This window comes from Tupaia chinensis, unplaced genomic scaffold (genome assembly GCF_000334495.1).
Source record: "Tupaia chinensis unplaced genomic scaffold, TupChi_1.0 Scaffold000226_1, whole genome shotgun sequence".
In the NCBI taxonomy this organism is placed as follows: domain Eukaryota; kingdom Metazoa; phylum Chordata; class Mammalia; order Scandentia; family Tupaiidae; genus Tupaia; species Tupaia belangeri.
Window position 1 is genome coordinate 1,764,852 of NW_006159701.1, and position 25,273 is coordinate 1,790,124.

Genomic DNA, 25,273 nt, shown 5'->3' on the forward strand with positions numbered 1-25,273 from the left:
TTTTTAAATAGGGCATGTGTGCTCACCAGAGAGACAAAGGAAGCTGCCAGGTCTGGGATGTGAACTGTGGTTGGCCATGGTGCTTGAAATTCTAAAGGATGAGTCTCCTCCTCCCCTTTCTCCTCTACTGTTGGGGGAAGACTATTGCTTTCTTGCACCATATGGAACAGACATGATGATGTTTGGCCCAGGCCACAGAAATAAGACAGACAAGAGAAAGCATCCTCAAGTGTATCAAATTGAACTAGTACGTGTAATTGTGTGTGTGTGTGTGGGGGGGTGTATGGAGAGTTCTTTTGCTAAAATAAGTAAACAAAACCCTGAAATGCACGAGACCAGCAATTGGCATAATAGCTATGTTGCTGGACTCCCATGTAGTCGACTGGTTTGAGTCCCAGACCTGGCAGCTTAAACTCACGCCAGGCACATGTGCATGTGTGCCCAAAATCCTGAGAGGAGAATCCACTACAACCATCCAGTATTCAAGTAGTAACATGATCACTATCACTTCCACTTACAAAGCCTTCACCATGGGGTTATAAGTCTTCCTTACTCTGCTTCACCAAACTAGATAATTTGCTTATCTCACTCATTTCTCTTAGCCATCCCACGAGGCTACAATCCTTATCCATGAACTTCCACTGTATAGAAGGAAACTGAGGCTCAGAGAAGTGGAGTCACTTGTCCATGGTCACACAGTTGACAAGTGGTGGAGCCAGGATGAGACCCCAGTTTGTCCCGGACTCCAAGGCTGATTGTGTATAATAATAGTGCCCACATAATAAGAAATTAGTGTTTTCACACTGGGCAAGTTGAGGAATCAGGAGATGATACAAGTTGCCCAGGCTCAACAATGGATGGGCCAGAGCACCAGTGATGGGTGACTCTTTGCTCCCAAGACACCCCCTACCCCCACAAAAACACTAATTTCACAGTAAGACCAAATTTGTGTCCAAATCAGGGTACATGGGTGGAACCTATCGAAAAGTTAATGTGTATGGCTCTTATGCTGGCGCTTCTGGTTCTCATGGGGAGACACGCTCCTGTGACTGCAGAGGGGTACACCAGGAACACCCACTGTGGTTGTTGGTACTGCCTGCCAACAACTGCAAATAACCTCAGCAAAAGTGAAATGCTTGGGGCCAGCAAGTGGCGTGGTGGTTAAAAGCACTGGACTCCCATGTGGCCAACTGCTATTCAAGTCCCAGACCTGGCAGCTTCTCTCTCTCTCTCTTTGTCCCTCTCTGGTCAAATTAAAATAAAGTCAAATGAAATAGTTCTTTAAAACAATTTTTTTTTTTAATGAAATGCTCAAAACACATGGTTTGCTCTGGAAGGACAAACAGCTGTTAGTTAAAAGGGGTGGTGTTAGATATGCACATGTTCACATCCAAACCCTCCAATGCGGTCTGTTAAAACGTACATTTTAGGGAACAGCAGATGGCATAATGGTGATGTTGCTGGACTCCCACGTAGTCAGCTGTGGTTGAGTCCCAGATCCACTGACTTAAAACTCAAGCCAGGCACATGTACGTGCGTGCCCCAAATCCCAAGAGAATAGAGAAGGGATTGTGATATGGCCATCCCTCCTGAGGGGTGCTTTCTAACTTCTTGTCTCTTTGTCTCTGTCTTTCCAGTGAACGTATGTGCCCTATAGCAAAAATCTCTCTCTAAGAAAAATGAGGGGAGGGGAGTACATTTTAGACTAATGCATTCAGAATAGGTTTTTTTGTTTTGTTTTTTAGGTTTTTGCCACTGGGCATATGCACTTGCCAGAGAGACAGAGAAAGTGAGAAATCATCCCCCAGGGGTATGGCCATGCTGCAATCCCTTTTCCTGCATTTTCCTCTCAGAAATATGGGCACATACACATGTGCCTGGTATGATTTTTCAAGCTGCCAGGTCCAGGACCTGAACCCTGGTCAACCATGTGGAAGTCTAGTGCCTTAGCCACCACTCCACCTGCTGGCCAGAGTGGTATTTATTTTCAATGTATTTTATGACTATATAAGACTTCAAAAAGTTTATGGGAAAATGGAGTTAAAGTACACATTTATGGGGACCAGCAGTTGGCCTAATGGCTGTGTCGCTGGACTCCCATGTAGTCGACTGCGGTTCAAGTCCCGGACCTGGTGGCTTAAACTCACGTCGGGTGCATGTGCATGCATGCCCAAGATCCCGAGAGGAGAATGGAGGAGAAGGGATTGCGGCATGGCCATCCCCCCTGGGGGTGACTTCTCGTTTTCTGTCTCTTTCTTTCTGGTGAGCGCACACCCTATAACAAAAACCTCTCCAAAAAAAAAATTATAGTAAGACTCTTCCAGACAAAAAATGGTGTTACCTTCAGGGAAGGAAGATGTGGAGAAGTATAAATGGGGTCCCTTGCACTCAGTTTATTTATCTTTCTCTTCTGTGAGCAAAAGAGGGGGAAAGCGCTAGCACCAACAGTGCTTTATGCCGCGATGCACCTCCAGCCTCAGCCCTGGATCACCTGCACACACTTGCCGTGTGTACTCAGGGAGGCCTACAGATGCAAGCGGAGAACCTTCCCATGTGAGTCAGCCTCAGGGCGTCCCATTTAACCATGGTATCACTGTCTGCCCCAGGGCCTCTTGTGTTCTTCCTATACATTCTTCTGATTGCTTCATATTTTACAGTATACGCGTGTCCTACTACAAATACCAAATCTTTTCAGATCAAATCAGGGAAGATGAAATGAGAGATTTTGAAAGTTTGTCCCCCAAATGGGCAAGACCCAATTCTGTTGCTTGAGGGCTAGAAACACAAATCTGTTCTTTCCTTTCTCCCCTCATTCCTCATTCTTCTTTCTTTCTTTCTCTTTCTCTCTTTCTCTCTTTCTCTCTCTCTCTCTTTCTCTCTTTCTCTCTTTCTTTCTGTCCTTCCAAAGTTTCCTAGAGAGTTCGGTGACTATCCAGGGGCCTCATGAATGGACTTCTCAGTAACAGGTGGAACTCCTAGAACCAGACAGAAATTATTCTGGGGGAAAGGGACGCCTGAATGTCACCAGATTCTCAAAGGAACGGCATCACACTTAGAAAACTGGACAGGAGATTGATAAAGCATTGCGGAATGGACAAAGAAAAGGTGTCTCATCCTCAGGAGCCCATTTTCATTCCACTGAAGTCTCAGGAGAGAGAGGCAAGGGCTGACTCACCCTGAGTGCTCACCGCAGACCAGGCCCGGCAGCCAAGAACCATGAGCCATTCCTAATAAACCCTAAAGTTTAACTTCCCCAGCTGACAGGTGAAGAAAGGAAGGCTCAAGCCACATGGCAATCAGCCCGGGCCCTCAAAATCATGCCCCAGGGCCACCATAAACCACTGCTTTCCAAAGCCTCTTACGTTATCATGAGATATATGGGGGCAGGGGGTAAAACACCTTAACTGTTAAAGACACCAAACTCTTCTGGGTCCGGCTGATCTCTCAGCATTAAGGGACTATGCAGGCTGAGCGTGTCCAGACTCTGCACAGTCCAAGGAAAGACTAATCCTTGACGGGCTTCTGGGAGGTAACTTCAGAGCCCTAACATCCTTCTTAACAGGGTACTTTGCTAGCAAGGGCCAGATGTTTGTACCGATCATGTGATTCATGTTGGTGACCTTGGGCCACACATTATCATGTTTGCCCTGGTCACTGAGTAACCAACATCAGTCATGTGACAGCCCATGCCTGTGTGACTGATGGCCAGTAAAAACCCAATGCCAAGGCCTGGCTGAAAATACTTCCTACGTGCTGTCGCACGTCACTGTTGGGAGAACTAAGCACATCTATAAGACTGGACGGGCAGAAGACGACTGGGTACCTGAGGCTGGTCTCTCCCGAACTCTGTTCTCTGCACCGTTTTGTTTTGGTGATTTTAACATACCTTTTTGCTGTAATAAACCGTAACCATGACGTAACAGCCCTCTGAGTTCCGTGATCCTTCTGGCATATCACCAAACCCTTGGGTGGCCATGGGGGCCTGTGACATAGGTGTTCAACTGTCCTTCAGCTTCTGATTGTTACCAGTTGCTATGGTTGGCAGCTCCCCAAATTCATGTGTTGAGGCTTGGTCATGAAGGCCTTAAGACATGATTTAATGTGTTCATGGTATCAAAAGGTAGAACCTTTGGAAATGATTAAGTAATTAGGATGGGGCCCCATGATTGACTCCTGGTGGGTTTGTAAGGAGAAGGAATGAGACCGGGAGACTCCCATGTGGAGAGGGAATGAGACCAGGAGATCCCGGTGTAACAAAGACTTCCTCCTGCCCTCTGCCATACTGCATTCGGCCAGAAGACCCCAACCAGAGGTGGCTCCTGGACCTTGGACTTCAAACTGTGAGCTCAATAAATCTCTTTTCTCTTAAATTACCCAGGCTCAGGTATTTCCTGTTATTAGCAATGAAATAAACTAAAACAGAAATCCACCTGACAAAACACAGTATGGGGGATCAGCAGTTAGCATAATGGCTATGTCGCTGGACTCCCACGTATTCGACCGCGGTTTGAGTCCCAGACCTGGTGGCTTAAACTCATGCCGGGCGCGTGTGCATGCGTGCCCAAGATCCCGAGAGGAGAATGGAGGAGAAGGGATTACGGCGTGGCCATGCCCCCTGGAGCGGGATTTCTCGCTTTCTGTCTCTCTGTCTCTCTCTGTCTTTCTGGCGAGTGCAAGCGCCCTATAGCAAAAACCTCTCAAAAAAAAAAATAATAATAACACACAGTATGGAAAAAAAAATCACCTATTCAACTCAGTAAAGTAAGGCACAGACAGATGAGCCCCTGTTCACTTTATTCAAATAAGTTTTTGTCTTCTGAAACAGTAGAACTGAGGAGGAATCACAGAAAGCCTCATATATTAAATTCTTAAATAGATTCCTTTGAATTCAAAATCAGGGTCAAGAGGAGAGGCACAGGTTGTGGGCCTTGTCCCAGAAAACAAAGCCACGAAGGCGGTCCTGCAAATGAACAAGGATGGCAAATCCATCTCTTTAGAAAGAAGTTCTTGAGGGGAAAAATACAAAATGCCTAAGTTTCAAAAGCCAGACAACTTTCATGCTCTCCACTCTCTACCCCAGAGTGTCCGAAGAGAGAGTTTCCAGGCCCGTTCTCAATGACTCAGCTTTTGCAAACATATGCAAATACGTCCCTCATGGGCAGTCCTGTTTTGGCGATTAATAGCAAGCAATATGCTTGGATTAGAGGTCCGATTTCCACTAGAATGCAGTTTCTTCTCTTCTTGGCAACAAAGCCATTTGCAGAGATCTGAAAGGGGGGGAAGGCTGCGTTAGGCCTGGAGTAACAATTCTGAAATAGATCTTTTATATTTATATGTGTGATCGCAGAACGTATGGTCTTCATCCATTCCCATGAGCATGTTAGGCTGGAGATTTGCTTTCCAGATGGCCAGAAAGAAGTGAAATTTAAGAAATGTTTCTTGGGTGCTTACCCACATCTTTGACCTCAAAGATATACTTTTCTTATTATGAAGAGCAAAGGGCAGTGGTTATATGAGGAAAGGGAAGAATTAGCATTTGTTCGAGGCCAATTCTGCTTGAGGGATTAGCTAATGTACTCTGTATATGGTATCTCATTTAAACATTTTTTTTTTTAATTCATGATTGAGTGCATGCACACACATGTAAGAATCAGAAGGAGAAAGAGATGTGAGCACCTTCCCCGGGGTCTGGTCTAGTCCTCAAGTCTCTCAGATCCTGGGCACTTACAGACAGGCCCATGGTGTTTCATGCTGACCAGACCAGGGATTCAAACGCTAGTCACCGTGTGGAATCCAGCTTCTCTTATTTACTTACTGCTAGAGGGCACATGTGTTTGCTAGAGAGAGTGAGAGAGAGAGAGAGAGAGAACCACCCCTAATGGAGTCTGGCCATGCTGTAATCCTTCTTCCTCCATTCCACCATTCCATCAGGACCTGGGGGACACACCCATGTGCCAGGGGTGAATCTGAACCATGCTAGCTGCGTGGGATCTGGCTCCCTCTGCATGGGCTCTGGATGTGCTTTCCCCCAGAGCTGGCCTGACATACCATGTGAACAGCAAAGTGAGGAATAAATCTGGTTTTATCAATGAGAAGGTTCAAGATTCTACTAATGAATCGTCAGAAAATGAACAGGGTGGCGGGGGGGGGGGGGGCTGGGGGGGGGAGGACTGGAGTTGGGGAGAAACACAGAGAAAGGCTGTTTTCAACGTGGGCGTTCTTTTCTTTGGAATTAAGTAGAACTCGGATTTTAGTACAACTCAAGATGGGAATCCTGATAATGACTGAGTCTGGGTTTCCCCAGCCTCACAGTTTGGTGCAAAGTGGATTTAAAGACAAGCTAAAAAAAAAAAAAAAAAAAAAAATCTGATCATTTAAAAATAGATACAGAGACTGACTCAGGCTTGATGCTCTGTTCTGATCTCAAATAAGGCGGAAAGTGGAGGCTGATCCTGACCTCTCTCTCGGGTCCCCTCAGTCTCCTTGAGCCTAGTCAAAAAGGCTGGGGGACACAGGAAGTGAGTTCATTCACTGAAGCCTTAACTCCAGTGCCCAAGTCTACAGTGAAGGCCCAGAACCTCACAGCTTCCAAGCACTGTCACCTGAGCCAGTTCCTCTCATGAGAATCTCCAGAAGGCCTCGATGAATTCCTGTTCTCCAGACGGGAACAGAGTCAGGGTTGAAGTGCTTAAACCTTTGAATGACCAAATTCAGAATCCCTTTCCCTTTGGTAAAATACAGATGGGTAAGCATGCACTTCAAGTCGTTCTCTGGGGCCAGATAGTAGCGTGGTAGTTAAGGTGCTGGATTCCTACATAGCCAAGCATGGTTCGAGTCGTAGACCTGGCAGCTTTCTTTCTCACCTTCCCTCTCTCTTATCTCTCTCTGGCGAGCACATTTATCCTTAAACAAAATTTATAAATAAATCATTAAATAAATCTTATTTACAAAAAAAAAAAAAAAAAAAAAATGTCACAGGCCCCCCGCTAAAAAAAAAAAGAGTTCGCAGGGGCCCGCCTGTGGCATGGTAGTTAAGGCAGCTGGATCCTATTTGACCAAGTACACAGTTCAAGTCCCAGACCTGGAGACTTGAGAAGCACCCTGAGCATGTTGTGTATGGCCAAAATCCTGAAAAGAAGAAGAAATGGAAGAAGCGCTTGTGGCTCAATAATGACCCATGGGAGGTACTTCCTCATGTTCCTTCTCTCTCTGTCTCTCTCTCTTTGGTGAGCATATGCACCCTCTAGCAAATTAAAAAAAAAAAAAAAAAAAAAAAAAAACCACTAAATGTAAATGCTGTGGGAGAGGAGTTTTGGGGTCCCTCTGCCACTCAGCATCTGTGAGCCTTGAGCAACTTCTGCCCTTCTCTGTGCTTCGGTTTTTCCTCCTGTAAAATGGGGAAATCGCATCACTGTTCTCCGAAGGAGGCTGAGCCTCAAACAAGTAACAGGAGGATGTGACCCATGGTGGTGGAGGGGGGGATTATTAGGACAGCATTGCTGTGTCTATTATTAGAACATTAATTGCTGTGGGCCAAACTGTGATGCTGTTTATGGAAACCAGACTGGCAGACAGCATTCAGTACAAAAATGCTTCTAGAATCCAACAGACCCTTCCCAGCAGGGGTCCTTCCTGCCCCCTCCCGGGTGTCAGACCAGCCTCTTTCTGGTTGGTTTGGCATCCCCCACTCCCCCCACGCAGGATCCAGAGCTAGGAGACTAAGCCTCCATTCTATAAATAGCTTCCCTAGCCCATCACCATGGAAACTGCTGCTGGGGCTGGGTCAGCCCACCTTGCTGGACATTCCTCCCCAGGGAGGCTCTGAAAGGACAAGCCTTTCAGAAAAGGGGTTCCTGGGCTCTGAGGCAGAGGAGTTGAAGCCCTCAGGCGGGTGGGCCGGCCTACCTGGAGATGGGGCTCCCAGGGAAGTGTGTAGGCCTACCTGGAAATCACGAGCTTCCTCGGTGGGAGGAGGTGCTGTTCTGGCTCACCTGGAGGACGACACAGAGGATGGTTAGTGGGGGATGCCAGGGTCCTGCCATCCCGAGGCTCACCCGTGGGTACCACTGAGCCACATTCACTCATGGAACATTTGCTGCACACCTACTACGTGCTAGAGGCCGGGGATGTGGAGGTGAGCATGGCAGTCCCAGCCCGATCCTCCTGGAGTAAGAACCTGTTAAACACGCACGTGCAAAAGGGTGTCAAGTCCACATAACCCGAGGATAAGTGGTCAGGAAAGGACTCTAGGAATGACATTTAAGCTGCGGTGTAAAAAAATTTAAAAAATAAAATAAAATTGGTCTTTGTCCCTGTTAGCTCCTAAAATCCCAGGAGGAGAATGGAGGATAAGGGATTGCAGTGTGGCCATCCCCCTGGGGGTTAATTTCTCACTTTCACTCTCACTGTCTCCTCTCTCTCTTACAGTGCACATGCCCTAAGGCAAAAAAAAAAAAAAAATCCTCCTTGTACTCTCTAGAGTGATGAGGTTATCTTTTGTATGCTAATGAGAGGACTTGGGGTTGAGGGCCAGGCCTTCAGAAAGACAAGGCCAGATTAGAGGGTTGGAACTTTCAGTCCACCACCTCCTCCCCTCACCCAAGCTCCAAGGACAGGGTGGGCAGAGGGGATGGGTGGAGAATGCCCGAGCTACCAATGGCTGGTGATTCAATTAACCATGAAACCCCTACATGCAGGGTTTGGGGAGCTTCCCAGTTAGCGAACACACTGAGACACTGGGCACGTGGGGTGCCTGGCCAGGGCATGGGAGCTCTGTGACACCCCTATCCCCACGTCCCCTCATGCATCTCTCCCGTCTGGCTGTTCCTGAGTCGAATCCTTTCTAATAAACAGGTCAACTTGTCAAGTGTATCCCTAAGTCCTTCAAGCTGTTCTAAAAAAGTATCAAGCCGGGGGAGAAATAGGAGAACCTCTGATTCTGTAGTCAGCCAGGCAGAAGTGGGTGGCCAGGCACCCGGGTTTCTGCTAATATCTGAAGCGAGGCAGTCTTGTGAGGCTGAGCCTGGCATCTGTGGGGACTGTGCTAACCCTGAGAGCTGGTGTCAGAATACAACTGCACTTGGGACCGGCAGGTGGCGTGGTAGTTGAGGGTGCTGGATTCATCCCCACATGGCTGACTGCAGTTCCAGTCCTGGACCTGGCAGCTTGCTTTCTCATTTTCCCTTTCTCTCTGCCTTTCTCTGGTCAAATTAAAAAATAATAACAAATAGAATTAAATAAATAAATATTAAAAAAATAAAAAGGATACAATGGAAATAGCTACCAGCAGGTGTCATGGTGGTTGGCTGAACACTATTGTTAGAATGAAATTATGGAGAATTCCAACATGGTAAGACCCTGTCCTTAAACAAACCATTATCTGTCTCACTTTCTAATTGAAAAAAGAAAATTTTATTTTTTAAGGGAGAATTTTAACACCAAAAGGAGGACACCCATAATGCAAGGAAAAGGGGAGTCCATGCTGTGTGTCAGGAGGGACATCTTTGCTGACAGGGATACGGAGCATGGGCCACCTCCCATGGACCTGCCTGGGATGCTTGAGAGCACAACCCTGGGCACACACGTGAGCAAGCAGGGGAGTGTGCAGGTCTGCGTCCGCGTGTTAGCTACGTCACATAACCCTCATGACCCTGTTTTGGGTATACTGACGGAAATTTTGCACTGGGTTATATTTACACAACTGTTGCTTCAAGTAAAACTGAATCTAACACCAGAGGTAGAAAGTTCACAAGAAAGTCCCCAGAGATCCCTCCAGCTGCATTCAAGAAGGATAGGCAGAAGGGTGGCCAAGACTGGCCCCAGTGAGATCAGACATTGAGAGACCCACCTGGCCTGGCCCTCACCCCCCCCACTTATGATGGGAAATCATCTGCCACAGTGAAGAGGTGACGCATCCAAGCACATATAGAAATTCAGAATTCCCCTCGGGGCGTCTAACCTGAAAGTATCCTTTCAGATTGGCCGGTGTTTTATAGTCCCCTTTCAAGACCTAGGACAAAGAAAAGAAATATCACTCTTATGGAAACGACCAGAGGATAAAATGGAGCCCCCCCATCCATTCATGCACCCATTCACCTATTCACAGCACCCCCATTCCTCGACCCAGCCACCACCCAGCTGACACACGTTTAACAGAGCTCCTCTTATTCCGGGCCGTACCCCAAGCGTGGGGTATAACACGGACCAGACCATTGCAATTCCTATTCCGGAGCTTCCATTCTAGAACAGGTGCCAGACAGTCACGCGGGTTACCATACAATACACACGAGTGAGCAAGAACACATCGCACCACGGGGAGCGGGTGCTAGTAGAGAGGAAAACAAAGGGGTGTGATGAGGAGGGGCAGAGGGCTTGCTCGGAGTGGGTGGTCAGAGACAGGTGACCTGAGCTGAGAGCCGAGTGACAAGGAACACCAGCCAGGCTGAGCACTGCAGGCAGGGCCAACAGTGAGTGCAAAGGCCCTCAGGTGGAACCAGGACATTCCAGGCCTTCCACCATCTCTAGGTACGGAAGGCACCACTGTGACCAGCATGATCCCCTAGAAATAGTCGCTAAGCCACTTCAAATTGGCTAGTAGCCATGTTTAGACAATAAAAGCAGGTAAAATTCTAACACATTTTATGTAACCTGACATCTCTAAAGTATTAACATTCCAGGGACCAGGTGGTGGCACAGCTGGACCTGCAGGAGAAGAAAGGTCCTGGGTTCACACCCTGGGACCTTCCTGAGCATGCAGGGACGCATGTCCCCGAGATCCAGGTTGGCTGGGACAGGAGTAGATAGTGGGAACCCTGGTGGGAGTGTCTGTCTTTCAGGGAAGAAATAAATAAATAGACTTAAAAAAAAAATAGAGCTGGCCTTATGGCATACTGGTTAATAGTGCCAGATCCCACAGGGCCAACTGAGGTTCAAATCCCAGGCCTGGCACTTTGAAAAACATGCCAGTAGTGTGTGTGTGTGTGTGTGTGTGTGTGTGTGTGTGTGTGTGCTTTTCCTTTCTCTCTTTCCTTCTTTCTCTGCCAGGTGTATGCGGTAATTAAAAAAAAGTAAAATATTAACATTTCAACACATATGTATATTAAAGTGATTACTAAAACGCTTTACAGACTTTTTTATGTCCTAAGACTTCAAACTCCAATGAGTACTTTACACTTATAGAACCTCTCAGTTCATTCTAGTCCACTTCACGGGGTCTGCAGTCACACACGGCTAGTGGCTACTGCAAAGGGCAGTGCAGGCGTCTTCCTGTGCCGCCGCCAGCCGTTCGGTCGCTGATTTCACTGTGCTCCAGGAGCCATCACAGAAACACACACATGCATACATGCACACTCACTCACACGACTTTTAATAGACTTAATGGGGCCAGCAGGTGGCATGGTAGTTCAGGTGCTGGACTCCCACATGGCCAACTGCGATTCAGCTCCTGGACCTGGTGGCTTCAAAATCACGCCTGCCATGTGTGCGTGTGCCCAAAGTCCTGAGAGAAACTAGAGAAGGGACAGTGGCAAGCCATCCCCCTGGGGGTGATTTTTCACCTTCCTTCTCTCTTTTTTTCTTCCTTGAACACATGTACACTATGGCAAAATGCTAAAAATAATAAAAATTTAAAAATACGGAGACTTAACTTCATAGTAACAAGTAAGCGACTGTAAAGACCAGCTCTTGCGAAAAGAAATCTCTTCAGAATAAAATGAGCAACACCTTCCATTTTTAAACAAATAAACGAAAAGTCACCCCAAAATTAATCTTAATGGGACCTGCAGTTGGTGTAATGGTTACGTCGCTGGACTCCCATGTAGTTGACCTCAGTTTGAGTCCCAGACCCAGTAGCTTAAAACTCAGATGTGTGCATCCAAGCCCAAAATCTCAAGAGGAGGATGGAGAAGAGGAGACTGCGGCATGGCCATCCCCACTAGAGGGCGATTTCTTGCTTTCTGTCCCTCTCTGTGCCTCCAGCAAGCGCATGCACCCCATAGCAAAAATCTCTTTTAAAAAATTGATGGGCCTGGCAGGTAGCATGGTGGTTAAGGGCTCTGGTCTCTCATATAGCTGACTGTGGTTCGAGTCCCAGACCTGGCAGTTTGCTTTCTCTCTCTCTCTCTCTCTCTCTCTCTCACTCTCTCAATCTCTCTCTCTCTATTCCTCTCTGGTCAAATTAAAAATAAATAAGTAAATAAACAAATACAATTAAATAAAATAATTCTTTTTTAAAAATTGATCTTAACACCAGTGCCCATTTGAATTATTTGCTTTATTAAACTATATAAAGCTGGGCTTTCCTCTCACAGTTTCTGACCTCAAAGTCTGGGGTAAGTCAGGGGCTACCATTTCTTTTTTTTTTTTAAGAATTACTTAATTTTATTTATTATTGTTTTTAATTTGATATAGGGCATATGTGCTCACCAGAGAGAGAGAGAGAGAAAGTGAGAAAGCAAGCCAGCAGGTCCAGGACTAAAACCGTGGTCGGCTATGAGGAAATCCAGCACTTCCACCACCATGCCACCTGTTGCCCCCCTTTTATTTAGTTTTGCTATAATCTAGTTAATTTTTTATGATAAAACATATACAGAGAAGTACAGAACGCACATAAGTAGAGTTTGAAGAATGTCTCATTATTAACTAATAATAGTAAAATTAGTAATACTGCTTATAATAAAGAGAGTAGTAAAAATATTCCGTATCGGGGTTATGAATGTCCACACTGTCCATGTGGACCCAGGCTGGGTCTGGACAGTAGATCTCTGAGTATTTCTGTAAATAAATGCCCACAGAATCGGCTGACATCAGAGGCAACAGGAACCCAAGAGAGACCCAAGATGGGCTTCTACAATTCAATTCCCAGGACAGAGTCCCCACCACTCCGTGCTAGGAAATTCTCTTTGTGAAAAGGAGAGATGAGCAAGTCTCACAGGGGCACTGAAGACTTATTTGCACCACAGAGAGACTTCCTCCTTCAACCAAGGGAAGAACTAAAGGAGAACCTAGAGAGGAATCACTCTCTCCCTTTGTGATTCAAGGGCTGCTTACTTTCTAAAGGCAGCATGTGTTCAGAAGCAGCAGAGCTTAATTTCAATGAAGACTCTGGGCCCAGCTTCTGTAGCACAGCGGGAAGTGGACCGGACTGGCCCACAGACCTGGAAGCCACATGCTGTCCCTGATTCTGCTGGCCTAAAACCATGCTAGGTGTGTGTGAGCATGCTCAGATCCTGGTGGCCTGGAGAAAAAGAACCGCAGAGTGACAGAACCCCAGAAGGTGCATTTCTCCCTCGTGCACATGCATCTTTTGTGAATTAAAACAAAAGGGGGAGGGCCAGCACGGTGGTTAAGGCGGCTAGATCCCACATGGCCAACTACATGGTTCCAATCCTGGACCTAGTGCCTTGAAAACACTCCAGGCGCACATGCCTGCATGCCCCAAATCCCAAAAGGCAGGAGAAAAAGAGAAGGGACTGCAGCATGGCCACACACCCCTGGGCATGTTTTTTCATCTTTCGTCCCTTGCTCTGTCTCTCTGGGAAGCACCTGTGCCCTCTGGAGATATTAAAAGAAGATCTGGCACGGGAAGGTACGGCAGCAGTAAAACTTGGTGCTCTGTGAGGTTGACCCTCATGAGAGGGTTCTGGGTTGGTGTCTGGAGACCTCCCTGAGCTCACCAGCATTCACGTGCCCATGATCTGGGGCTGAGCTGAGGGTGGATCAAGGCACCCATCTGTCTGTCTCTCTCACTTGCTCATTCACTCATGAAAGAAATAGATGGATAAGCCCCAGATGTTATGGCCTGTGTCCCATTTTTAAATATCTTAACTAACTTGGTGTCTATAAGGAAGTCAGAACACAGCACTGAAAATACACGAGACACGATGACAACACCTGCATTAGACCATGACCTTGGTAACTACGCCTTACTCAGTGAGAATCAGCCGACCTGAACCCATCAGAAAGAAACATCTTGTCCACGTCACATTCCTTGACCACCTGCATGAAGGAGAAGCTGAAAAGCAATTTACACTGCTCTGAGCTCACATGAGTCTGAGAATCACCACTCAGCTTTGTGGGAGGAAGAACACAACCAGTAATTTATTTAGTTATGCCCAAAGTCTGAGAATCACCACTCAGCTTTGTAGGAGCAATAACACAACCAGTAATTTATTTAGTTATGCCCACTCTCAACAAGGAATTGAAGTGCTTTACGAACAGAAAGACAAAGATATAGCAAGGGGAAAAAGAGAGAAAGGGTAAATAAGAATAGAGAAATGAGGTGAGATTAGGGCCTGCTATTAAGAATACAAAAGAAAGTCTACCTGCTGGTGTTGAGCCCCCTAGCAGCCCAAGCAAAAATGGAAATACAAGCAGTCATACAGTTCACTATGTTCCTCACATGGAAACAATTCAGATGTTCGACAGTCAAGAGACCACACGTCTTAGGTAGCTAGAGCTTCTGCCTCTGCCGAAGACCCTAGAACACATGCGCATAGACACACTCGCACACTCACCCGGTGTGTGTTGTTGATGACGATGGGGTCTGGGTTGCCGTAGTTGGGTGGGTTTGCATATGGGTCGTAGCCCAGCCGAGCGAGCATGGGGGCGATCTGGGCCATGTCCCGCACCACGTCCCCAGGGATGTGGCCAGTCCACTTGGAGAGTGCTTCCAGGTTCACAGGCTTGATGACCTGGTCTGTGGACCGCTCGATTCTGGAGAGAGAAGACAGACCCGATGGGACAGGGCAGATCCAGACAGCACCTGGGTGGGATCCCTGCTCAGCCACCCCGGGACAGCAGAAAGAGTTAGAGGACCTGGCCTCCACCCAGCTCTGCCCCAGCAACTGTGAGGCTGCAGGGAGCCACTGTGCCTCTGCATGATGAGGACAGGACCTGCAGTGAGAAAGCAGAAGATACGAACAGCACACATTGTCGGTGAGCAAACGCCACTCCCTGACTTCTCCGCCTTTTAAGAAAATAACCTGGGGAACCAGCAGTTAGCGTAATGGCTATGTCGCTGGACTCCCACGTAGTCGACCGCGGTTCGTGTCCCGGACCCGGTGGCTTAAATCTCACGCCGGGCGCGTGTGCGTGCGTGCCCAAGATCCCGAGAGGAGAATCGAGGAGAAGGGATTGCGGCGTGACCATCCCCCCTGGGGGGTGATTTCTCGCTTTCTGTCTCTATGTCTCTCTCTGTCTGTCTGGCGAGCGCACGTGCCCTACAGTGAAAATCTCTCCAAAAAAAAAAAAAAAAAGAAAATAACCCTGAGCCGGCTCCAGGGCCCGGTGGTTAGAGCAGTCAGACCCCAGCCCAACCACTATGCTACCTGCTGCCCCAGTCCCTCTGCTTTTTTTTCTTTTTAAGTTTTGCTATAATCCAGTCAGTATTTTACTATGATAATGCACACACAGAGAAGTATAGAAAGCACATAAAGAGAGTTTAAAGATGACTCATTATTAACTATTAATAGTAAAATTGGTAATACTACTTATAATAAAGAGAGTAATAAAAATGTTCCACATCTGGGTTACAAATGTCCACACCGTCCATGTAGGTGGGGTCTGGACAGTGATCTCGGTGGTTGTGGTGGCCAGCTCTGTGGTTCGAGTCCCAGACTCAGCAGCTTGAGACACATGGGATGTGCGTGCAAGATGGCCACCATCCCAGCGGGACGAAGGAATGGCAGAGAAGGGATTAGGGCACAACCATTCCACATGGGGGGTGCTTTCGCCCTCTTCCTGTCTCTCCCTGTCTCTCTCTGGTGAGTGTATGGACCCTCTGGCAAAAAATAAATAAATAAATACTTTTATGTGTTTGATTAACATAAATATTTTGTCTTTGGAAAACAAACAGAAAACACTAACGGCAAGGCTAAAAACCCCCAAGGGGCCGCTGCCAGTCCGCCAGCCCCCTACAGGTACCCAGGCGTGGCACTTTGCTGTGCACCCTCTCAGCGTGCACATGCGTGATCCTGGCTGGCTGGGAAGGCCGAGGCGGGTAATGACGAGGGACAATGCTGGTTTCTCTTTCTCTTCCACTCTTGTAGAATAAATACATAAGCTGAAATAAAATTATTTTAAAGAGCTATGGGGATGGAGCCTGGAAGAACTAGCTATGAGAGAAAGGGGCTGTCTGGGGAGAACCACCCTCTCACTGGGCTCTCAGGGCTGCTCAGCCCTGATCGGGATGGGAGTGCAGAGACCCCACACTCCACTCCAGCGTCATCCTGAGGATCTGGATCTCAGGAGAGGGAGGAGGGCAGACAGTAACAAACAGAGGGAAGAAACAAGGGCAGGAGAAGAGGCTTGGGAAAGAGGGGAGGAGGGGCTCATGAACACGGAGAACTTCAGAGCACACATTCTAGAGTCCAGTAGACCTGGGTTCAAATCCTAGCACCATGCTTTGCTAGCAGGGTCCCCTTAGGGTGCTGGGTTCCCCCGAGGTTTACTGTCTGCATCTGTCAATGGGTATGAGAGTGATTCCTACACCATTAGGTTGTTGTGGGATTAAGCAAGATGTTTGTTGGGGGTGCTTACACCAGCCGTGGCCACACAGCAAGCATTCCAGAAATGGTAAGATGGTGAGGACAATGAATTCCCACAGAAGCAGCATCAACATGAACGCGATGACAATCATAGCGTGGTAACAGTAGTAGCACGTGACATGCACAAACCTACACAATCCTGCAGGTATCTACAAGGCTGCTGATATCCCCATGTTACAGACGAGGGCATGAAAGCACAGGGAGGTTGAGTCACTTGCCCAAAGTCACACAGCTAGTAAGGCTCGGAGCCGGGTTGTGAAGCCAGCCAACCTAGTTCTAGAATCTGTGCTCTTAACCTTTACCTGCTACTGCCTTACTATGGAACAGTCAAATTTGTTGGTACTTTCAGAAATAGGAGTGACTGCCCCCATTCTCTTTGCTTTTTATTTCTTTTTTCTTTTCTTTCTTTCTTTTTTTTTTTTTTAAAGAAACAGGCTCAGAAAAGTACGAGAGGGCTGATGGTGGCACCCTCGTAGCATAGCGCTCTGCAAGGCCGACCCACATGGGACTGGAAATGCTGGCTGCACATCTGTGTCCAGGATCTGGGGCTGGCTGAAGCTGGGGTGGACTGTCACCTGAAGACCCTGTTGGGGCAGCCTGTCACACTCTTCATCACCGTCTCTCCTGCTTACGGAAGAAATAAACTTAAAAAAAAAAAAAAATCTGGAACAATTTCACGCCAGTGTTAGGAGGCAGATCTGACTCAGGGCTCTGCTCTTCCCCATCCCCTTTCTAGATCTTTATTATAACAGAGGAGGCTGAGGCTCAGAGAGGTACAGGGACTTGCCCAAGGCCACACAGCTCAGGAAAGGCAGAGCCGATCTATGTCCTGACCCAGCGTCTGTGCCTTCAGGGCAGGGGTGTAGGCCACATCCGGGGTGCCACTCACTTGGACAAGGAGACGCCGCCGGGCTTGCCGATGAGCTCCTCGTGGTGCAGGACGGCGTCGCTCCAGCCGATGCCCAGGAAGTCTAGGATGAGCTTGAGGGAGCGCTTGGGGTGCAGCACCAGCTGCTCGTAGTACACGGGCAGGCACTTGTCCTTACCCACCTCCATGCACTGCGCGTACATGACCTCGACGGCCTTGTTCCACTTGGTGAGGCAGTCGCGGTAGCTGCTGAGGTCGAAGCCGGCGATGGTGACCTTGCGCGTGATCATGGAGTGCACCGAGGCGCGGCCGTCCCGCAGCATCAGCAAGTTGGGGAACAGGCGCGACAGGTAGACGGAGGACTTGAGCGTGAAGGGGTCCTTGTTGCACAGCACGCGGGCTGGCTCGCCGTGCTTGGCGATCACCTCCAGGATGAAGGCCTGCATGGCAGCGTCCAGCACCTCGTCTGTCACCCCCGCCTCGTCCAGTCGCAGCTTCTCCCGGCCGGACTTGGACCACGCCTGGCGCATGGCCAGCACGCGGGGGATGATGCGGGTCTCCTCGCCGCAGCGCACCTCGGGGTGGGCGTCCAGCATGGCGCGCATGAGCGTGGTGCCGCTGCGGGGCACGCCGCCCACGAAGATGAGCGGCATGGCCTTGCCGTAGCGGTACTCCACGTGGTCGGCGCCCACCATCACCAGCTCCTCCTGCTCCGGCCGCATGACCCGCCGGGGGCTCCGTGGGCCCGCCAGCACCTGGCGGCACTCCAGCACCTGCTGCCCTAGCTGGACCGCCAGCACCAGAGCCAGGGCGCAGCCGGCTGCCAGCAGCGCCCTGCGCACCGACAGGCGCATGCCCGGCCAGGGGTGGGACAGGCCCGGCCTGGGGGCCCGCTTCAGGGACAGGTCAGCCGGAGGCCTGCCCAGCTCACATCTGGGGAGAGAGGGCACACATCTGGGTCAGGGAGGTCTTTGCAATTCAGACCCCATAACACAAAGGCTATGCTGCTGAAATTGAGGGGCGGTGCTTTTTCATAAACACAATGGGCTGGAACCTGCAGGGCCCTTTTCTTTTTTTTCCCTTATGTGCTCACCAGAGGGAGTGAGAAAGCACCAGCCATGAGGGCATGATCATGCCACCGCCCCTTACCTCTGCATTTCTCCCTCCTTTCAGGATTTTGGGCACTTGTGCCTGGCAGGGTTTTCAAGGTACTGCGGCTGAAACTCCAGCCTCCCAACCAGCTGCGTGGGATCCAGCTCTTAACTTCTAGGCCACAGGCTGGCCACACTTTACTTGTCTTAACTCACCAGATCCTCCGGCAACCATAAGTGGGTGGGTACATTTTTTTAAGAGAGAGATGTTTGCTATAGTGCTTGCCAGAGAGACAGAGAGAGGCAGAGAGACAGAAGTGAGAAATCACCCCCCAGGGGGGATGGCCACGCCACAATCCCTTCTCCATTCTCCTCCTTGGATCTTGGGCATACTTGCACACGCACCCAGCCTGAGGTCCGGGACTCACACTGGTCAACTACATGGGAGTCCAGAGATGTAACCATTACCACCCTCTGCTGGTCCCTGGGGGTAGGTACTATTAACATCCAAAAGGGCTCAAGAGCTGGACAGCCTGGGTTCGAGTCCTGCTTGTCACTTCCTAGCCGTGGGACCCTGGCCAGTTCCCTAACCACTCAGTGCCTCAGTTGTCTCATCTGGTCCAGGGATAACAAGTATGACAAAACTGACTGTGGAAATGCGGAAAACGACAGTCCACGGGAACGGCAGAGCCCAGCAGCATGTCTGTCCCACAAACGCAGGGATTTCTGTCTGCTGCGCTGCTGTCTCCCCAGCTCCTGGAACAGTGCCTGGCACCTCGCAGTGGCTCAGCAAACATTTAGACATGCACTCGGCCCAATGAGCCGGGCAGGGTGCCATGGAACCATCACTGCAGAGAGGAGGAAACTGAGGCATGGGGAGGATGCCCAGGAGTCCACCTGGAAAGCAGCCAGGCCAGGCTCGTAGATTCCAGTTCAGGTCTGGCTGCAGCACCTGTTAGGATTCACACGCTCCGTCTCCACAGGAGACATTTATCAGGAGGCTCGGCACATCCTGGCTTCGACTTCTTCCTGAACTGCCCTCCATTCATTTGTTCTCCATTCAGTGTTTGCTAAGCACCGAAAGGTGCCTGGTACTGTGTTTGGTGCTGGGAACAGGTCAAGGACAAGGCAGCCAGGACTCTGACCTCCAAGAGCTCAGATCCCACCAGGGAAGCACAATTCCCAAAACACAGGGCCTTGTGGTTAAGGGACTGGATCCTACAGACCAACCACAGTCTAAATCCTGGCCCTAGCAGCTTGGAAAACACACTGGGTGTGGGGTCAGCAGACGGCATGGTGGTTAGGGCACTGGACTCCCACACGGCTGACTGAGATTCGAGTCCCACCTCTGGTGGTTTGCTTTCTCACTTTCTCACTTTCTCTCTCTCTCTCTCTGATGACTATAGCAAGTTAAAAAATAATAGTAAGTAAAGAATTCATAAACACGCACACACGGTGTATGCTTGTGCCCCAAATCCTAACCAGATGCAATGGAGAAGAAACTGGCATGGCAGTGCCCCATTGGAGGTGCCTTCTCCCTCTTCTTCTCTTTCTATTTCTTTGTCTCTCTCTGAAGAGCACATGAACCCTTTGGAAATAAAATAGTAAAATAATTAAATTAAATTAAATTTTAAAAACAAAATATGGACAGACTGGAACAACCACTTTCAAAGAATGGTACTGGGCACGGTGAGAGAGATCGAGTAAGGGAAGGAGGACGATGGTCAGGGAGGGCCTCTTGGAGGAGGAGGCATCTCAACTGAGGCCTTAGTGAGAAAATGGCTACAGGAAGACGTGTTTGGGTAAGTGTTCCCAACAGAGGGAACAGAGAGTGCAAAGACCCTGAGATGGCAGAGTGTGGGGTCTTCGAGAACACGAGAGGAGGCTGCTGGGACTACAGGGGACTGAGAAGGAAAAAGAGGGGCAGCGCCAGCAGGACCTTGGGGTCAGCCTGGAAGAGAGGGACTGCAGGGGTGAGGATGGAGGCTGGGAGGCCAGGGGACTCCTGCCTGCATCTTGGGGGATGATGGGGAGTGAGGGGAGGGGAAGGGACTTGGGGCCTAGGCTCCTCACCCCTAGGCACTGCTAGCAAAGAGGATCCGATTTCTCTGGCAATTTTCCGAGAAGCACTTGTGCAAAGCAAGGGCCCATCCCGCCTGGCCACTGCCTTCCTACATCCCTCAAATGGCAGATCCGCCCACGTCTCTAGTTCACCCCCACGGCCCCAATTTTGGAGACTCAGCCTTCTCTGTGCCTCCCTCTTGCCTGGCCTCTGAGTCTTGGTTTCTTTCCTACTTTGGATGTAAAGTTCAACCCATCACCAAAGGCCAGTTTGCAGCTGGGCCCATCCTCCCACAGGACAGGGCCCGGTAGGCCACAGCGAAGGGGAAAGAAACATCTAAGCTGAGGGGACATAGTCTGGGGCCTTGGGTCACAACTGCACAGAGGCCCTGGCACTTCCTGGCCATGTGGCATTGATGGAGTCACTTCCTTCATCTTAGCCACAGTATCTCCAGGTGCAAAGCAGGGGTGAATCCATAACCTAAAGGCTGCTGCAAGGGGCCCAGAAGCAGCTGACAAACCTCCCCCAGGGGTCAGGGGCCTCTCTGAGCTTCGGATAATAGCTGTGGACCCTCTCATCAGAAGTGTGTGTCAGGTTCAACCCACGACGGTGGGGGTTCACTGGTGCCCTCCCGGCAACAGGGAAAGGTGCGCCTGGCTTCGACTTCTTCCTGAACTGCCCTCCATTCATTTGTTCTCCATTCAGTGTTTGCTCAGCACCGAACGGTGTGGGGTCAGCAGACGGCATGGTGGTTAGGGCACTGGACTCCCACACGGCTGACTGAGATTCGAGTCCCACCTCTGGTGGTTTGCTTTCTCACTTTCTCACTTTCTCTCTCTCTCTCTCTGATGACTATAGCAAGTTAAAAAATGGAGATAAGTAAAGAATTCATAAACACGCACACACGGTGTATGCTTGTGCCCCAAATCCTAACCAGATGCAATGGAGAAGAAACTGGCATGGCAGTGCCCCATTGGAGGTGCCTTCTCCCTCTTCTTCTCTTTCTATTTCTTTGTCTCTCTCTGAAGAGCACATGAACCCTTTGGAAATAAAATAGTAAAATAATTAAATTAAATTAAATTTTAAAAACAAAATATGGACAGACTGGAACAACCACTTTCAAAGAATGGTACTGGGCACGGTGAGAGAGATCGAGTAAGGGAAGGAGGACGATGGTCAGGGAGGGCCTCTTGGAGGAGGAGGCATCTCAACTGAGGCCTTAGTGAGAAAATGGCTACAGGAAGACGTGTTTGGGTAAGTGTTCCCAACAGAGGGAACAGAGAGTGCAAAGACCCTGAGATGGCAGAGTGTGGGGTCTTCGAGAACACGAGAGGAGGCTGCTGGGACTACAGGGGACTGAGAAGGAAAAAGAGGGGCAGCGCCAGCAGGACCTTGGGGTCAGCCTGGAAGAGAGGGACTGCAGGGGTGAGGATGGAGGCTGGGAGGCCAGGGGACTCCTGCCTGCATCTTGGGGGATGATGGGGAGTGAGGGGAGGGGAAGGGACTTGGGGCCTAGGCTCCTCACCCCTAGGCACTGCTAGCAAAGAGGATCCGATTTCTCTGGCAATTTTCCGAGAAGCACTTGTGCAAAGCAAGGGCCCATCCCGCCTGGCCACTGCCTTCCTACATCCCTCAAATGGCAGATCCGCCCACGTCTCTAGTTCACCCCCACGGCCCCAATTTTGGAGACTCAGCCTTCTCTGTGCCTCCCTCTTGCCTGGCCTCTGAGTCTTGGTTTCTTTCCTACTTTGGATGTAAAGTTCAACCCATCACCAAAGGCCAGTTTGCAGCTGGGCCCATCCTCCCACAGGACAGGGCCCGGTAGGCCACAGCGAAGGGGAAAGAAACATCTAAGCTGAGGGGACATAGTCTGGGGCCTTGGGTCACAACTGCACAGAGGCCCTGGCACTTCCTGGCCATGTGGCATTGATGGAGTCACTTCCTTCATCTTAGCCACAGTATCTCCAGGTGCAAAGCAGGGGTGAATCCATAACCTAAAGGCTGCTGCAAGGGGCCCAGAAGCAGCTGACAAACCTCCCCCAGGGGTCAGGGGCCTCTCTGAGCTTCGGATAATAGCTGTGGACCCTCTCATCAGAAGTGTGTGTCAGGTTCAACCCACGACGGTGGGGGTTCACTGGTGCCCTCCCGGCAACAGGGAAAGGTGCGTCCAGGGGGAATGTCAGGGGCACAAGTCTGGCCAGGACACCAAGGCACACAGAAATCCTTCCATGCCTCCTGCAGTTTCTTCAAATGCTCAGTGAAATTCTCCCTCTAGACCGAAGACTAGAATTCTGCCAATTAGGATGATCTCAGTGTCAGTGCCCCTGGGGGCTGTCAATCACACTTTAGCTTGAATTAGAATTAGCGCCCTTCTGGGCAAACAGATGGAGACGGGGATACAGAGAGAAGAAACTGAAAGTTTCCAGAAAAGGCAGGAGCTGTGTCTGCACGTCCGCCCTGGAGCTGTTGGTGTTTTCTTTGTTGTTGTTGTCGTCTTGTTTTGTTTGTTTTAACTCGCCAGAGGGTGCAAGAACTCACCAGAGAGAGACAGAGATGGAGAGAGAAGAAAACTGACAAAGTACCCCCATAGAAATAGCCACCCTGCAATCCTCTCCCCTCCATCTCTCCTTTCAGGATTTTGGGCGTACTCGCACACGCACCCAGCATGTTTTTCAAGTCGCTGAGTGCAGGACTCAAACTGTAAAGGTGACATGCCGGATCCAGCCGCCTTCACCTCCACGCCACTGGCTGGTCCTCGTGCCAATGTTTGGGGTTGGTGATTTAATATTACTAAATATCAGGGGCCTGGAAGATGGAATAGTCAGAATAAGGAAAATGTTACCAACTGGCCAGTTTTACTCAAGACGGATCGCTCATTTGGCTTCGGTACTTTCAGCTTTGTAAGGTCCTAAGTTTTGTGTTTATATGGAGCGCAAAAACATTTTCCATGTGTCACCTGAGCTCAGAAGAGGGCAGCAATTTGCCTAAGATTGTACAGCAGACCTCAGTCGGACCATGCCAAGGCCCGGCTGTTCACCAGAAGAGAACAGCTCAAAACAGGCAGGCCAGATGGGAGCAGGAGACGGCAAAGACCTGGCGGCTAGCTTCAGAGAAAAAAGCGGCCCTGCAGCCAGCAGTTAAGGGAGCCAGATCTCACACAGCCGACTGCAGTTCCACTCCCGGGCCCCACGGCTTGAAGCACACGCCGGACACGTGTGCGAGTGCCCGGGGCCCTGATGGGATGGAGAAGAAAGGATTGCAGGACGACCATGCCCTGGGGGGGTGCTTTCTGTCTCAGTCTCTCTGGTGAGCACACATGCTATCGGGCAACAAGAAGAAAGAAGAGAAAGAAAAGAAAAAAGGGAAGGGGGAGAGAAAAAGAGAAAACAGCAAGGGAAATGCAGAGTGCCCCAGCAGACAGAAAGCAGCTGGGAACTCACGAAGCACCCGCTTCCTGCCCTCCTCCAGGAGCTGCTAGGAGGCCCAGCCCAGTGATCTGGGCCTGCCCTGTATCCCTACCCAGACAGACCCTGGCAAGGGAGGAGTCTCAGCCTCCTGGCAGTGAAAATGGTGGGCAAGGTCTCACACTTGGAGTCCTTCAGCCCCGGGTTCAAATTCCAGCTCTGCCACCTGCCAGTTAGTGACCTCAACGAAGGAATTTCTGAGCTTCCATTGCACCTTTCACAGAGGGGATAATAACTTTTTTCTCACGGAAGCTATCGTGAGGGCCAGGGGACTCCGTGAGGTGCTGAGCAAGTACACCAAAATGCTCACATCAGCAACGTGGGATGCAAGAGGGTTTGGGCTCTGGCTGTGCCCCGGATCCGCTCGGGGATGCTGGATGAGTCTCCTGCCTGCTTTGGGAGCCAGCCTCCTCTACCCCATCACTGGGAAGTTCTTCCTCTGAGGCTCAAGGAAGGGCAGAGGCCTACTCTCTCCAAGCCTCCAGGATCCCGCTTGTTCAAATACCGAATATCCAACTCGCCGGAGGAACAAAGACAAAGTCGGCCTAGGAGTCTGACCAGGCATCGAGTCTGTGGGCAAGGGGGGCGATTGTGCCAACGGCTGTCTCCGGAGGAGCCGGGTCTCTGTAGGCCTTCTGGATTCGCTTACCTCTCCTGGGCATGCTCATCTCCGGGCTCCAGCCCCCGTGCCTGCTTGCCAAGGCTGTCTGGTGGCAGAGTCCTGCAGAGGCAAAGATACTGAGTCAAGGCTGGGCGCTGTGGACAGGGCCGGGTGCCGTGGACAGAGCCGGCCCCTTACAGAGGCAGAGTGGGCTGTGGGCTCCCAGGGACACATGACAGTAACATGGGGAAGGAGTTTTCTGAGGACGAGCTGCAGCGCAGGGGACGCTGCTTCAGCCTGAGATGCTGCAGCTGGGGCCTCTGCTCACCTGCCGCTACGGAGGATGAACTGGCTCACTGCTGCCTGGGGGCCCCGAGTCTCTGCCAACCAGGCCTCGCCCCTCCTCTTGGTCTAGGGACCTTGGACTTTGGAAAGAGTAAATGTGAGAATACGCAGCAACTGCCAGCACTAGGCCACTACCACTCACTGGGCTACTGGGGATGGCTGATCAGGCGGTGCACTGCGCAGTTCCAAGGGGTCCATGGGCCCAGCCCAAAGTGAACATGGCGCTCCCTGGAGTTGGACAATGCCCCAGCACTGCCACGGAGCACTGACCACATGCTTACCGCGCAAGCACCTCGTG

At 50.1% G+C, this 25,273-nt stretch overlaps 1 protein-coding gene across 5 annotated transcripts in view; it reads right to left on the reverse strand.

The window, feature by feature from the left end:
• Positions 1–4,757: 4,757 nt before the first annotated feature.
• TPST2 (tyrosylprotein sulfotransferase 2) overlaps positions 4,758–25,273 on the reverse strand; it is a 53,866-nt gene continuing 33,350 nt past the window's right edge. For 3 of the 5 annotated variants that reach the window (XM_027771587.1, XM_014587613.2, XM_006147872.3), the window contains exons 2-7: positions 24,679–24,750; positions 17,434–18,345; positions 14,514–14,712; positions 9,959–10,009; positions 7,943–7,991; positions 4,758–5,267 (exon numbers count right to left, since the gene is read on the reverse strand). In XM_027771587.1, the coding sequence (XP_027627388.1) occupies positions 7,950–7,991; positions 9,959–10,009; positions 14,514–14,712; positions 17,434–18,266 (1,125 nt within the window). In that variant the 5' untranslated portion in view covers positions 18,267–18,345; positions 24,679–24,750 and the 3' untranslated portion in view covers positions 4,758–5,267; positions 7,943–7,949. Of the gene's footprint in view, positions 5,268–7,905; positions 7,992–9,958; positions 10,010–14,513; positions 14,713–17,433; positions 18,346–24,678; positions 24,751–24,958; positions 25,036–25,273 lie in introns of those variants that run through there. The other 2 variants (XM_014587614.2, XM_006147871.3) reach the window with 2 other exon arrangements.